General features: G+C 34.1%; 1 protein-coding gene across 4 annotated transcripts in view; it reads right to left on the bottom strand.

Moving 5' to 3' along the window:
• PRDM15 (PR/SET domain 15) overlaps positions 1–14,706 on the bottom strand; it is a 169,907-nt gene that overhangs the window by 46,739 nt on the left and 108,462 nt on the right. For all 4 annotated transcript variants that reach the window (XM_074300477.1, XM_074300478.1, XM_074300476.1 and 1 more), the window contains 2 exons: positions 10,439–10,606; positions 8,690–8,784 (listed from right to left, as the gene is read on the bottom strand). In XM_074300477.1, coding sequence (XP_074156578.1) covers positions 8,690–8,784; positions 10,439–10,606 — 263 coding nt within the window. The remainder of the gene's footprint in view (positions 1–8,689; positions 8,785–10,438; positions 10,607–14,706) is intronic.

Raw genomic sequence — 14,706 nt, 5'->3', positions numbered from 1 at the left:
CTGTGACTCCATTCCTAGTCCATTGATAAAAAAGAACATCTCAATATCCATCAAAATATTTATAGCACTATTTTTTGTCATAGCAAAGAAAAAAAAGATGTCCATCAATTAGCACTAAACAAACTGTAGTATATGAATGCAATAGAATATTACTGTTCTATAAGAAATAAGGATATAGGGGCAGCTAGGTGGTGCAGTGGAGAGAGCACCAGCCTTGAATTCAGGAGGACCTGAGTTCAAATCTGGTCTCAGACAGACACTTAACACTTCCTAGCTGTGTGACCCTGGGCAAGTCACTTAACCCCAGCCTCAAAAACAAAACAAAACAAAAAAAAAAAAAAAGAAATAAGGATATAATAAATAAAAAGAAACATGGAAAGAGCTATATATATGAACTATTATGGAACAAAATTAGTCAAGATAATATACACAATAATTACAACAACATAAATTATAAAAATTATACACAAACTCAAAAGTGAATATTACAAAATTATAAAGAACAAGCATAGGTTGAAAGAGGAGATATGAAAGATAGTCCCACCTCACCTCTTTGCAGAGGTTCACAATATATCCTTACACATATTTTCAAACTTTTTCAAGGTAGTGATCAACTTTACTTTTTCTCTTGTCCTTTTTTTGTTTAAAAAAATACTATTTGTTATATGGGATAACTCTTTTGGGAGAAATAGAAATGCTGAGAGAAATTTTGGGTAATGCAAAACAAGCAAAAGACATCAATAAAAATATAACCCCAAAGAGCCCCATATTTGTACACTAAAATAACTTGGAAACAATTTGCTAATATGTTTAAAAACTTTACAAATGTAGACTCAGTGGGTGTAAGCCCATTTATCAAATACAAAAATGTAACACCTTTTGATTGTTTTTAAAGAATTAGTTAAAAGGAATGTATAAATTAGCTAATTGAATTTAAACAAACACTTTATATTGGACCAGAATAAATGTCAAAGCTTAATAAACCACTAATTTTCATTAATTCATTCATTAATAAATGAAATGAACAGTGCGCTTCCATTTGGATTTAGGTATCACTGTGGAGGTATCTTTTTCAGTTATTATGACCATAAAGATAAGGTATCTAAATAAATGGTCTTATTTTTTAACCATTTTAACAAAGTGATACCTAGGTTTGTAAAAATAAAGAAGTCACATGGTTCTCTCAAAAATATTAACATTTTGGTGAAAAGGAAAGATTTTTACCATTGATGAAATAAAATTATTTTAAATTAGTTATTTAAAATGTATATGCATATAAAGACAATATCTTTATAAAGATATTTTAAAATAGTATCTATTTCATGTTTATGTAGTTTCTCAAATAACTACTTATATTCTACTGGGTGAGATAACACACACATATATATAAATATGGACACTATTAATATATTGCTGAACCATATGGTACAGTAAAGGGAACAATATAATGAAGCTGGAAATATAAGTTGAAGAGAAGTTGTAAAAGGATTTAAAAGCCATAGGGTAATTTATGTCTAAGTCTGAAGTCAACAGGGAATCACTGAAGGTTACTGAATATAAAAGTTCTACGTACTTAAGAAAAATCACTTTGGCAACTATAGAGTATGGATTAGAATAGGGAGCGTGTTGGCAAGGATATCAGTTCAAAGGCTATTGCAACAAAATAGGCAGGGGTGATGAGGGACTTAACTAAAGTGGAAGCTACGTGAGTTAGCAAGACATGTTATAGAGAGAGAGGTGCTAATATTTGACAACTCTGTATGTTTGAAGTTGGGGCAGTAAGACCAAATAGGAAGCCACTGCAATAGGTCCAATCAGAGGTGATGAGAGAATTGTCTAAAATGGTAGTCATGTGAATAAAATGAAAGGATCAAATGCAAAACATAATGCAGAGTAAGAAATGGCAAGTTTTGGTAACTTTAGTTACTTTAGTAACTAAATGGATATCTGGGGTGAGGAAGACTAAACTGAGGATAATACTGATGCTGCAAACCTAGGTAAATAAAAGAATGGTGGTGTCCTTGACAGAAATGGGGAAGTTTAAACAGAAAAGTAGGTTTGAGGAGGGGAGCTTAGGGAATAGGGAAGATGAGTGGAGCTTTGGATACAAGTGTTAGATTTTCTATATGACAACAAAATGAAAACTAAATGTCTAACAAATAATTAGCAATGAATGGCTGGAATTCCAGAAAGAGACTGTGGCATATAGATTTGTGATCTACAGAGATGATAATTCAAACCCACAGGAAACAATGAATTCACTAAAAGAAAATGTACTATACTATTCAGTTCTTCTGGGTGTATGATTTTTCCCTCCATTCACCAGCAATCACAGTAATCAGATGATTCAGAGTTAAATCCTACAGCTGGGGTTTAAATGGTGAGGAGGAAGTACTGAGTTGAACTGGTTAATTACAAGGTGTGCAGACTTAATCAAGAGTTTAGATTTTTTGACCTTAAGTCATGTCATCTCTCCTCCTTTCCCTCTCTCTCCCAAACTCCTCTAGTCATCTGGAATAATCTGTAACTACTGACTGTGGACAGTAAAGCTTCTATTTACTCCAGCTTATTCCTAAGCATGTTAAGGAGCCAAATATCTTGGGTTGCTTTACTAGTTTGCTCATTAGTGACAATTTCCAGATACTCTATGTGAGATTATACAGAAAAAAACAAAAACAAAAACAAAAAAAAAAACCACTTTTTTTCTTTGACTAAAGCAGGCTGGACTCTATTCTTTCTTTTAGGAATAGGCTTCTACATGATCAATTCTGCTACAGTTCTATTACATGTGCGATCTTGCAAAAATCTGTCAACTTTTTTAGCTTTCATTTTCTCATTTATAAAGTGAATTGAGTTGATAGACTTCACTGGAGTTTCTGATCCCTGCGTCACCTACAAAATGGTTCTGTAGTTGGAGCACTATGGTTTTCACTTTTTTTTTTTCCCCTGAGGCTAGGGTTAAGTGACTTGCCCAGGGTCACAAAGCTAGGAAGTGTTAAGTGTCTGAGACCAGATTTGAACTCGGGTCCTCCTGAATTCAAGGCTGGTGCTCTATCCACTGCACCACCTAGCTGCCCCTAGCACTATGGTTTTCAGCAATTTTTTATGTTTTTTGAAAATGTTAAATTTCAATAATGGTTTTCTGATCAGTTTCCTGTATTATGTAGAGTAATGTGTAAAGTGATTTGTTTAGTCATTTCAGTAATGCCAGATTCTTTGCTACTCTATTTGGGGTTTTCTCGACAAAGACACTGAAGTGATCTGCCATTTTCTTTTCCAGTTCATCTTACAGATGAGGAAACTGAGGCAAATAGGATTAAATGTGAAAGGGTCACACATCTAGTAAATATCTGAAGCTAGATTTGAACTCAGAAGTTCCTGACTCCAAGCCTGGCACTGTCCTTGGTGGCATTTAAAATTTGGTGATTTGACTATTCTAAGCACAAAACTATTTGCCAGAAGAATGACAACCTAAAGTATGAGAAAATATTTTAAAAAGACATTCACTATTATTATTAAAAGTTACTTTTAAAAAAAATACTATTAAAAGAGGTATACATTGTCTTTTCTGAGACATATCACATTTGTTTAGCACTTCTCGTTTTCAAAATGCTTTCACATCCACATCCATATTTCATTCTCACAATAGCGCTATTAAACAAATGAGGAAACAGATAGCGCTGCAGATAGAGGTACAGTCCTAAGCCAGTGTTTGTTCTACTCCATTTCACTGACTCTTTAGTAAGGATGCAAGATATTATGTGCCAATTTTAAGAACCAGAATGAAAACTAATAAGGCATGGATAAAGAGAGGAAAGGTAATAATTATAAAGCCACTTAATTTTTATTAATTTTTTTCCTTTTTCAGTTTCCTCTCAGTTTTCCTAATCTTATATCTTCAGGGGAACCTTAAATCCAACCTCCTCAGAACAAAAAATGAAAAGTCCCTTAGCAATTACTTCCTCCAAACTCTTGGTGGAAAAGGGAAGAATTTATATAGCATCAACCATGTGTCAGGTACTATGCTAAAAGATTTACACATATTATGTCATTTGATCCTTACAGAGAGGTAGGTACTATTTTACAGTTGAGAAAACTGAGGCAAACAGAACTTAAATGACCAGCCACACAGCCAGCAAATGTCTGAGGCTAGATATGACATTTAGTATATGTTCCCATATACTGTTTCATATTTTTTGTTTTCCTTCTCAACAGTATGTAAGAAAGAACAGAATGATACCTTACACAATCAGTTAATTACTTCTTCTTCAAAGTAGACACCCTAAGAGACAAAGTATATATACACTTATTCCAAAGATGGTGCCATTGCATAAAACACTTTTAAAGTTCCATTTTGGGAACTCACCTCAGAGCCTGGGGAATATTCTTTGCAATATCTTCAACAGTGAAAAATCTTCAGGCTTTGAAGATGGATTTGATTTTTGAAAACAGCTAAGAGTAATTCAAGGACAAATTTAGGGAAAGTATAACAAGTGATCAAGATTGGTAATACTATTTTGGGCCAAAAATATCTTTTTGGTTTTGGGATGAAATAAAGTTTACATATGCAAATCATTTTGCAAATCCTAAAGGACTATAACATGCTAGCTATTAAATACAATATAGTTCTAAAATAATGATCTTTTTTCTTTACTTTTCTTTGGGGGGGCAGGGGCAAAGAGAGAGAGATAAGATTAAGTGATCTATACATAGTCATAAAACTGGTGAATGTCTAGGCCAAATTTGAACTCAGCTTCTCCTGACAACCAGGCCAGTACAACACTTTTTCTAAGTAGCCTTAAAATTTAAAGTGCCCCCTATTTCCATGCAAGCATTCAGCTTAACAATAAATCCAACATAGGGCATGCTTTATTACTATTTTTGTACCTAATTTTCCCTTTTTATTATATTAATACATATTTATGAAATAAAACAAACATTTCCATATCATAGTACAATTAAAAAAGATTATACATGAAACTGCAGATCTACTGTACATAACTTGCAAAATCTTTCAAATATACAACAAAATTATCATGTAAATTTCTTTTTTTCCTCCCTTTCCCCACTCTGTGGGTGTGTGTGGGTGTGGTGGTAGTAGTAGAGGAGTTTATGTAAAATTATTCTATACATATTTCTACTCATCAGTTTTTTTCTCTGGATGTGGATAGATAGCATCTTTTTTCATGTCTTTTATAGTTAATTTGGGTATTCAGATGTCACTTAAAGTCATTTTAAAAACAATATTGCTATTATTTTATTCAATGTTTTCTTGGTTCTGCTCATTTCGCTCTTCATTATTTTGTGTAAGACTTTCCATCCATATTTTTCTAAAATCACTGAGCTCATTATAGCACAGTATTCCATCACAATCATATACCACAAAACTTGTTCAGCCATGCGAACTGATAGACATCCCTGTATTTTCCAGTTCTTTGCCACCAAAATGAAGGCTGCTATAAACATTTTAGAATATATAGATTTTTTTGTTTTGTTTTTTTTTCCCCTAATCATCTTTGGAAAGAGACCTAGTTAGTGGTATTGCTGAGTTGAAGAACATAGCTAATTTGATAACTCTTTCAGTATAATTCAGATTATTCTCCAAAATGGTTGAATTAGTTCACAATTTCACCAACAATGAATTAGTGTCCCAATTTTTTCACATATTCTCTAATATTTGTCACTTTTGAATCATTTTAGCCAATCTGGTAAGTAGAAAAAGATATCTTAAGGTTGTTTTAATTTGCATTTTTCTACAATGATTCAGAGTATTTTTTCCTATGACTACAAGTTATTTTGATTTCTTCATTGGAAAACTTCCCAGTCATATCATTTGACCATTTATCAAGTAGGGAATGACTCATATTCTTATAGATTTGACAAAGTTCGTTATGTATTTTTGATATGAGACCCTTATCTGAGAAAGTTATCTATAAAAGTTTTTCTTCAATTTTCTGCTTTCCTTCTGATCTTGACTACATTTGTTTTATTTGTACAAAACCTTTTTAATTTAATGTAATTGAAATTATCCATTTTACAACTTAATTTTTTTTATTTCTTAATTCATAAATTGTTCACTTAGCTATATGTCTTTAATATGCTCCATGTTCTTCTATTTTTTTAATATTTCTCTTTATATCTAGATCATTTATACATTTTGATTTTATCTTGGTAAATGGTGTAAAATATTGGTCTATGCCCAATTTATGCTATGCTGCTTTCCAGTTTTTTCAACAATTTTTACCAAATAATATCCCAAAATCTTGTCTTTACACTTCTTAATTATAAGATTATTATATTTATTTGTAGCTATAAATTATGTCTATTTTATTACATTGATCTACCTTTCTATTTTTTAATCTAATACTAGATAGTTTTGATAATTACTGCTTTATAATAATATAGTTTAAGATCTGGTAGAGCTAAATTCCTTTTCTTTACATTTTTTTCATTATTTCCTATGATATTCTTGACTTGTTATTCAAAATGTTATTTTTTTCTAATTCAGTAAAATAATTTTATGAATTTTGTAAAAACAATACCTAATTTAAAAATGTATTTTGCTTTTATGTCACAGTTATTTCTAGATATTGCACTGTCACTTACCCCATCCCACCCTACTAAATCCTTCACTTTAAGAAAACCATTTAAATAAAAACCAAAACCAAGAGACATAGTGACTGCATCTGAAGGTATGGCCATATCCACAGATTCTCAAATCTCAGAGAAGAGGTAGGTATGATTTACTCTGAGATCAAAATCAGTTATCATAACTATTTAAAGAATCCAGTTCTTCTTTATTGCTTTCATTTATGTTACTGAGTAAATGAATGAAAAAAAATTATTAAGCACTGATTACATGACGCACACTGGAGAGCAAAACAGAAAAGTGGGACAGTTCTTATTTGTATGGCACTTACATTCTAACGAGAGACACAACTGTATACAAAAGTTTGACTACAGGGTAGACAGAAAGATCAGTGATTAGAGCATTAAAGACGTAGGTTTACAAGGAACTTAAGGACTAGTTCAACCCCCTTTATACAGATGATAAACTGAGGCCAAGAGATGCTAAATGCCTTGCTTTGCCTAAGAAATGTTTGAGGAGGAATTTAAACCCAAGACCTTGTGGCTCTTAAGGTTAGTTAGCACTCTATCCATTATGCTAGGCCTTAGGAGGTAGGGCTCTGTGGTTCAAATACTAAGTAATACACCCTTACTGGAGACTTGAAAAGATATAAGGCAGATATACAAATACAACCTCTTAGATTTTGTTTCAACTGATTAAAAGCCACATCCATTTTTATTTAATACTGCAAAGGACTTTCTCAAGAAGAACTTTTCTTTCTGGATCTTTAAGAATTATGGGGGCAGCTAGGTGACTCCTGAAAGTCAGGAATACCTGAGTTCAAATCTGGCCTCAGATACTTAATATTTCCTAGCTGTGTGACCCAGGGTGAGTCACTTAACCTCAATTGCCTCAGAAAAAGAAAAAGAAAAAGGAAAAAAAAAAAAAAAAAGAATTATGGCTGATAAAAAGGTAGCAGCTACAACAGAAGAAGCACAGCAACTAGGCTGGTATCTGTCTCCATTGGGATTTACTCCCCTGCAAGATAGGGGGAAAAGCCTGCCTGAAGACATGGCTAAGCAGCCTGGAGGGTACTGATGTCTTTTTTATTGATGTCTGAGGAGAGGCAATAATGGCTTCACCAGCTTTGTTCATGCTACCTCCCACACAACTCTCCCTTGGAGGCCTCTACACTTCATTTCAGCGCAGGAATTTTAGTGTTGTTCATATTTATTTCGGCTTCCAGTTATTTCAGATTGTATAATGGAGTACAAGTCTTCCCACATTTCTCTAAATTTTTTATATTTTAAAAATAATAGAACAATATTTCATGTTACAATCATACCTTAGAATGTTCATTTATTCCCTAATCGATGGATGTCTACCTTTGGTTCTAGTTTTTTGCTATCACAAAAGGTGAAACTAATATTTATGTTGTATGAATATATGGGATTATCTTCTGGATCAAAGACTTGGCAGTATTTGTAGGATCCCTTCTCTGAGACTCTGTCCTAAACTCCTTCAATTTTCAAAGAGCTTTTGCATCACTGCCACTGTGACTTTTAGACCAAGTTCCTAAAGTTCTTGGCTTGGCCCAGGAACACCTTACTACTCTGTCACTGCCATTTGGGGATTCTATGGTTCCTTTCTATCCAGAGCAGCCATGTAGTTCTGGGAAATTGGGATAGGTATGGATTTTGTACTGGTGGAAAGAGCACTTCAGTAAGTGCTCTTAAAGCATTCAAGATATGGATACAACTGTTAGAGCCAATTTCTCTTTTCTGTCTTAGTTTGACACCTAATTAGTTTAATGTCACAGAAAAAGCAGATTTAACAATGCAAAAAGAAAACAAAACTTGCTTCTTTCAGAATATACACTTGACCCTTAGCGAAAAGATCAAAACAAAAAAGACTGAAAAAAAGTTTCATCATTTAAATTATTCATAAAACACCAATTTTATTGTCTCTATTATTTATAAAAATCTTTTTAATTGATTTTTTTAGTGCTCTAAGACTGAAATTTCTAGTTTTGGTTCCTATTTCTTTAGTAAAATAATCTTCAGTAAATAAAAGATTAAGTTAAAATCTCCATATTTTCTTAAATCAATGATAAATTGTTACCTTTCCACATACAGGGCATCCCGAGGGCTCCTTCTTATATCGGACCACACTCTCTCCACTGGTTTCAAACTCTTCTCTCTTCACACGCCTGACTCCTTAAATTGTCAAACACCACCCCCCAACCAAAAGAGAAAAAAAAAATCAGTTTTTACATTCACTACAATAGAAGTTCCCACTGCAAGTGTTGAATGTCATTAACTGTTATTTATTATATTATCATGCTTTATACAGTAAATTAAATAATACCCCTGTACTGGCTTCTATTTTGATTATCTGACAGGGAAAAACTCCATTGTTACTGGAAAACAAACATTGTGTCTAAAATAGTATGGTGTTTGTTTTTTTTTCAAACTTGTGACTTGGATCTCAATCACTCAACAAATACTTACTAAGCATTTGCTTATACGTAGTACTGGGCTAGGTCCTGGATATACAAATAGAAAAGTAATACAGTCCTTGCCATAAGTTTACATTTTTCGGGGAAGGTATAACATGCTTACTGATGATGCAAAAATTATTCAAAAACAGAACCAGGAAGATGATAAGACACAATAACGATTACAATTTAAATATAAAGAATAACTAAACAATGGAACCTGAAAGATGCAAAATTATAATGATCAAGTCTGGCCTCCAAAAAGGGATGAGGAAGATAACTTCCCTGTTGGATGAGATGATGGGTGTAGGATACTACATATGATGTCAAACTTTTCTGTCATGTTAACTTAGTTAAGAAATTTTTTTTCCTTCTGTTTTTTTAAATAAGGGATTGAGATATAGGAGGAGTTAGGGAAAGAATATAAGCAGAAACACAAGTGATATAAAGACAAAATATTTTTAAATTAAAAAACGCAAAATAGGGGCAGCTAGGTGGTGCAGTGGATAGAGCACCAGCCCTGATATCAGGAGGACCTGAGTTCAAATCTGATCTCAGACACTTAACACTTCTTAGCTGTATTACCCTGGGAAAGTCACTTAACCCCAACTGCTTCAGCAAAAAAAAACAAAAAACAAAACAAAGGCAAAATAAATATAAAGAGATTTTGTTGAGGTGGAAGAGGGCTGAGTTATTAACAACCAGGAGAACCAAGATGAGCCTCTAGAGCTGAGTCTTGAATGCAATTGGGGCTCTAAAATGCAGAAGTGAAAAGGGAGACCATTCCAGTTATAGGGGATAGAAAGGGAAGGGACAAATAGTCTGTGCAAAGGCACAGAAGCAGGACATGAAGTATCGCATATAGCAAACTGCAAATGGCTAGCATGCAGAGTGTATGAGAGTGAGGAAATATGTAATCAGTCTAGAAAGATAAGCTAGAGTTAGATGAGGAAGAACTTTAAAAATCAAACATTAGATTTTATACTTAAACTTGGAAGTAAAAAAGAAGCTATATTAGCTATGTGAGCAGAAGAATCACTAGTTTTTCATATCCAAAAACTTTTTCTACCATTGTTACTATGTAATATTTGTTTCATATTCATACCTAATACATCAAAATAAGACTAAACACTCTATTTTATTTTTTTCTTAAATACCATTAATTGTTTCATTGGAATGATTCTGTTGCACTTGGAATCTTAAATATCCATGTGTAATTTTTTCTACTTCAAGCTTCTTAAGGAAATTGAGATTTAATACTGTCTATTTCTAAGTACAGAGGATTAGATAAGAGATTTTCAAGTTATTTTTATGAATAATATAACACTGCAAAAGAAAATAATGGCAGAAGTAATCACTCCAAATGTACTCACCTTCCAAGTGTCTCCTTTGGTGATCTAGCATGACATCCTTCCGGTAGAACATTTTATTGCATACCTCACAAGAAAATTTCTTATCACCATGCTTCTTCTTATGTTTAGAGAGGTTACTATTGGTAGAAAAGAATCTGAAACACATTTCACATTGGAATGTCTTCTCATCTGCCCAAAGAAGGGAAAAAAAATGTTTCAAACAGTAATACTTTTTAGCAAAAAAATATATCTATATCTATCTATCTATAACTTTTTCACAGCAACTATATTCATCTGTAATGATAATATCAGGAAGGAAAGGCAAGAAAAAAATCATCAGAAAAGGAGCATAGGATGAGTATTCCCAGAAGCCAAAAATCTACATTTAGAAATTTAATCTGCACCAATAAATTTAATAACTAAAAAACCCCAAAGCAGTCTTATCTAAAAATATCTATCTTATTCCAATTAAATAATTAAAAAATAATGACAGCTGTAAGATGTGGGAAGTTCCTCCTTTGAAAGTAGCTCTCCAAAGCAAAAAATGGCATTGTTCTCTGAAGAAAATTGCTTTTTTGTAGCTTTTAATATTAGACTAGAGAAAAATTGCCAAAAGAAGTATTAATTTTCCTGTTTAACAATAGGTCAGGTGGCTGGACATAAGAGATAGGGGAAACTAAATGATTGTACTCTATGTTTGTAAACTTGCACTTTATCACTTATGAACCCCACCTCAAAAGATGTTAGTTTTAATATACATATCATTTTATATATTATATGTATTTTAATATACAGCCATATTATTCTTTTGGATGATAATTACTGACATTCTTTTACTAATTATAACTTTTTTTTTGCTATTTTTTTTTTAGCTCTCATTCCTTAGCTCTAATCAGTATATATACCATTTTGTTTTTAATGCAAGTTTATTTGTGATTTCCACCATATTATTCAAGTAAATGAAGCATTTTTCATGGGAGGAAGCAAGTGAGGGCCTGTGATTCCATCTGTATAGAGAATTCTTTGTTGAGCAAACTCCATCCCCTTTTGTTCAACAGATTGTCCCTTCTGTCATGCCCACTTTTTCGCATATTTCAAACTCTGCTTGTTGACTGATTCCTTTCCTTCTGCTGACAAATATACATCATGTTTTCCCATACTGGAAAAAAACCTGCACTTGATCCATCTCCATTATCTAGCATCCTTTATCTCTTTTGCCCTTTGTAGCTAAGCATCTTGAAAAGGCTATCTACAATAGCTGCTTCCACCCTCTCTTTTCTTATTCTGTTCTTAATCCCTTACAATTTGACTTCTTCATATACCATAATTTATTCAGCCTATTGAATATATTGAATATATTCCTATTGATGGGCATCCACGTAGTTTCCAGTTTCTGGCCACTACTACAAAGAGGGCTGACACAAACATTCTTGCACATACAGGTCCCTTTCCCTTATTTAAAATCTCTTTGGGATGTAAACCCAGTAGTAACACTGCTGGATCAAAGGGTATGCACAGTTTGATAACTTTTTGAGCATAGTTCCAAATTGCTCTCCAGAATGGTTGGATGTATTCACAATTCCACCAACAATGTATCAGTATCCTGGTTTTCCCACATCCCCTCCAACATTCCGCATTATCTTTCCCTGTCATTCTAGCCAATCTGACAGGTGTGTAGTGGTATCTCAGAGTTGTCTTAATTTGCATTTCTTTGATCAATAGTGTACAATCTGACTTCTAACCTTTTTATTCTATCTCCAAAGTTACTTATGATCTCTTAAGCACCATAATCCAAAGGCCTTTTCTCAGTCTTCATTCCCTTTGACACCTCTGATCACTGTCTCCTACTTGACTATCTCTTCTCTCTAGCTTCTTGGGACACAATTTTTCCTGATTTTCCTCCTACCTGTCTGACTGCTCTTTTTCCATCTCCTCTGCTGGATCTTCTTTCAGATCATACTGTCTAACTGCAGGTGTTGCTCTGGATTCTGTCCTGGACCATTTTCTCTTCTTTTACACCTACACCACCTCATTTGGTGATCTCAGCAGTTGCCATGGATTTTAATCACTATCTCTACGCTGATAGTTCTCAAATCTAACTTTCCCACCACAAACTCTCTGCTACCTCCAATCTCCCATCTCCAACTGCCTTTTAGCTATCTCAAACTATATGTCCAGTAGACATCTTAAATTCTATGTCCAAAACAGAACTAACTTTCTCCCTAAACAGCACCATCTCTACTTGTAGAGGGCAACCCCATTCTTCCAGGCCTTCAGACTCATGATCTATGAGTCATACTGGCTTCCTTATTATCTTTCACACACATACTCTGTCCCTCTCATATCCAACCTGTTGCCAAGGCCTGTTGATTTCAATAGCTCCTGAATACATCCTTTCTCTCTGATGCTGCCACCATCATCATCACCACCATCATCAGAATCAGAGAATTTTCTCTGGCTGAATTCCCAACAGGAATGTTCTCCTTCCTCTGTTCCAACTACTGAGCTCCCTAAATTCCACCTTACAAGAAGCCTTTCATAACCCCTCTCCATTTCAGTGCTTTCCCTGTTATTTATTTATCCTGTATATTGCTTCCTTTGCATATATTTGTTTATAAGTTATCTTCCCCATTTTAGAATGTAAAGCTCCATGAGAACAGACATTGTTTTGCTGTATTTCCAGCACTTAGTACCTAGCACATAGTAGGTACCTGATATATGCAACCCCTGTACTACACAGATCAGCAGCGTTCTGCAACTTTAGAGCCTGGCCTGGGCATTGAGATGTTAACTGACTTGCTCAGACAATATTTGTCAGATGCTGGACTTGAACAAGGCTGTCTTGCTTTCAAGGTCAGATCTCTCTCTACTTCTCCATGCTGCCTCTCACATATGACCGCACATGATAACAAAATTGACCATGCAAATTAAAACCAACAGAAATTCCAAAAGGAATATAAATGAATTTAGCTATAATTGTAACTCCTGTTACTTAGCAATGATTAACTGTCCTCCTAACCATATTTCAGTTTCACATATGTCAATCATGCCACATTCCTACTACAGCTGCTGCTGTGACTACTGTCTTAAGATCCTACTGCCCTGATTGGTAAGAAAAGGAGAGTTTTCTCCATCTTTCTTCCCTGCACTCCTCTCCAATTATAATGCAACCAACCATGCTGCACTGCCAGCACCACCACTGCTGCTGGTTGCTGGCTGCTGGCTGCTGCAGTAGCAACTCCCACTTCAGAGCTGTACAATCCTGACTAACAATGGTTCGTGATTACCTAGTGGATTCCAAAGTCCTGCCTCACCCAGCCATTTTCTTGCAATACATATTAGACATTAAATGCTACTACCTTTTTGACCGCTTTTTCTGGGAAGAGTAATTAAGTAAATAGTTCCATTGCTTCTGAAAAGGTACAGTGTCAACAAAGCCCCTTACATCCCTGTAAGTCATCCCTGTGACTTTCCAGACCAAAATATACTTCTCTAGTTACCACTTCTTTCACATGTTATCCTCTATCCACCCATTCATTAGAATGTAAGCAAGAACTCTATTTGTATTTATATTTCTAGTACTTAACACTATATTTGGCAAATACTTTCAACTTTTCAATTATGTGAAAAGATCCATATATTTATTTCAACACAGTAACATCCTTATCTTTTTCCCCAGATAGTTATTTGCCTCCTTTATTGTGAGAATAATAGTCACTTTTGGTGACTATGGAGAATGAAAGGGATCCTAGAGAACTAGAGAAGAAATGTTTTCCTCATTTAAAAAAAAAAAAAAGTGAAGAGAATGGATTTTGAAAACTATAGGTTAGACTTCTGGCCAAGATGATTGTTTAAAGAAACTTATTTCTCACATAACTACTCCAACATGAAATGTGGATTACACCAAACAAGGATTAAGAAATACCATGAGAAACTACATTAAGTTTCTTTTTTCTACTTTAGAACTGCAAAGAAAGTCATCCCAAAGTCCACAGGCAATAGGAAAGCCAGCACCACTGCAGGCAATAGGAGCTATGATCTCCCACAAGAAGTCCCACAGATGTGGTGGATAGAGCACTGGCCTTGGAGTCATAGAACAATTTTGAACAGGAGTTCAAACTTAACCTCAGACACTGTGACCTTAGGGAAACTATTTAATTCTTATTGCTTCCAAAACTAAAAGGAAGGGAAGGAAAGAAAGAAACCCACAGGTCAGACAACCTCAGGGTAGAGACAATCAAAGAAATACATCGGTATTCAGAACAGAACAGCCCCAGTACCAAGGTGTT

Source organism: Sminthopsis crassicaudata, chromosome 3 (genome assembly GCF_048593235.1).
Source record: "Sminthopsis crassicaudata isolate SCR6 chromosome 3, ASM4859323v1, whole genome shotgun sequence".
NCBI classification, from domain to species: Eukaryota; Metazoa; Chordata; class Mammalia; order Dasyuromorphia; family Dasyuridae; genus Sminthopsis; species Sminthopsis crassicaudata.
The sequence above is the reverse complement of the archived record's forward strand: the minus strand, read 5'-3'. Positions and strand labels throughout refer to the sequence as shown.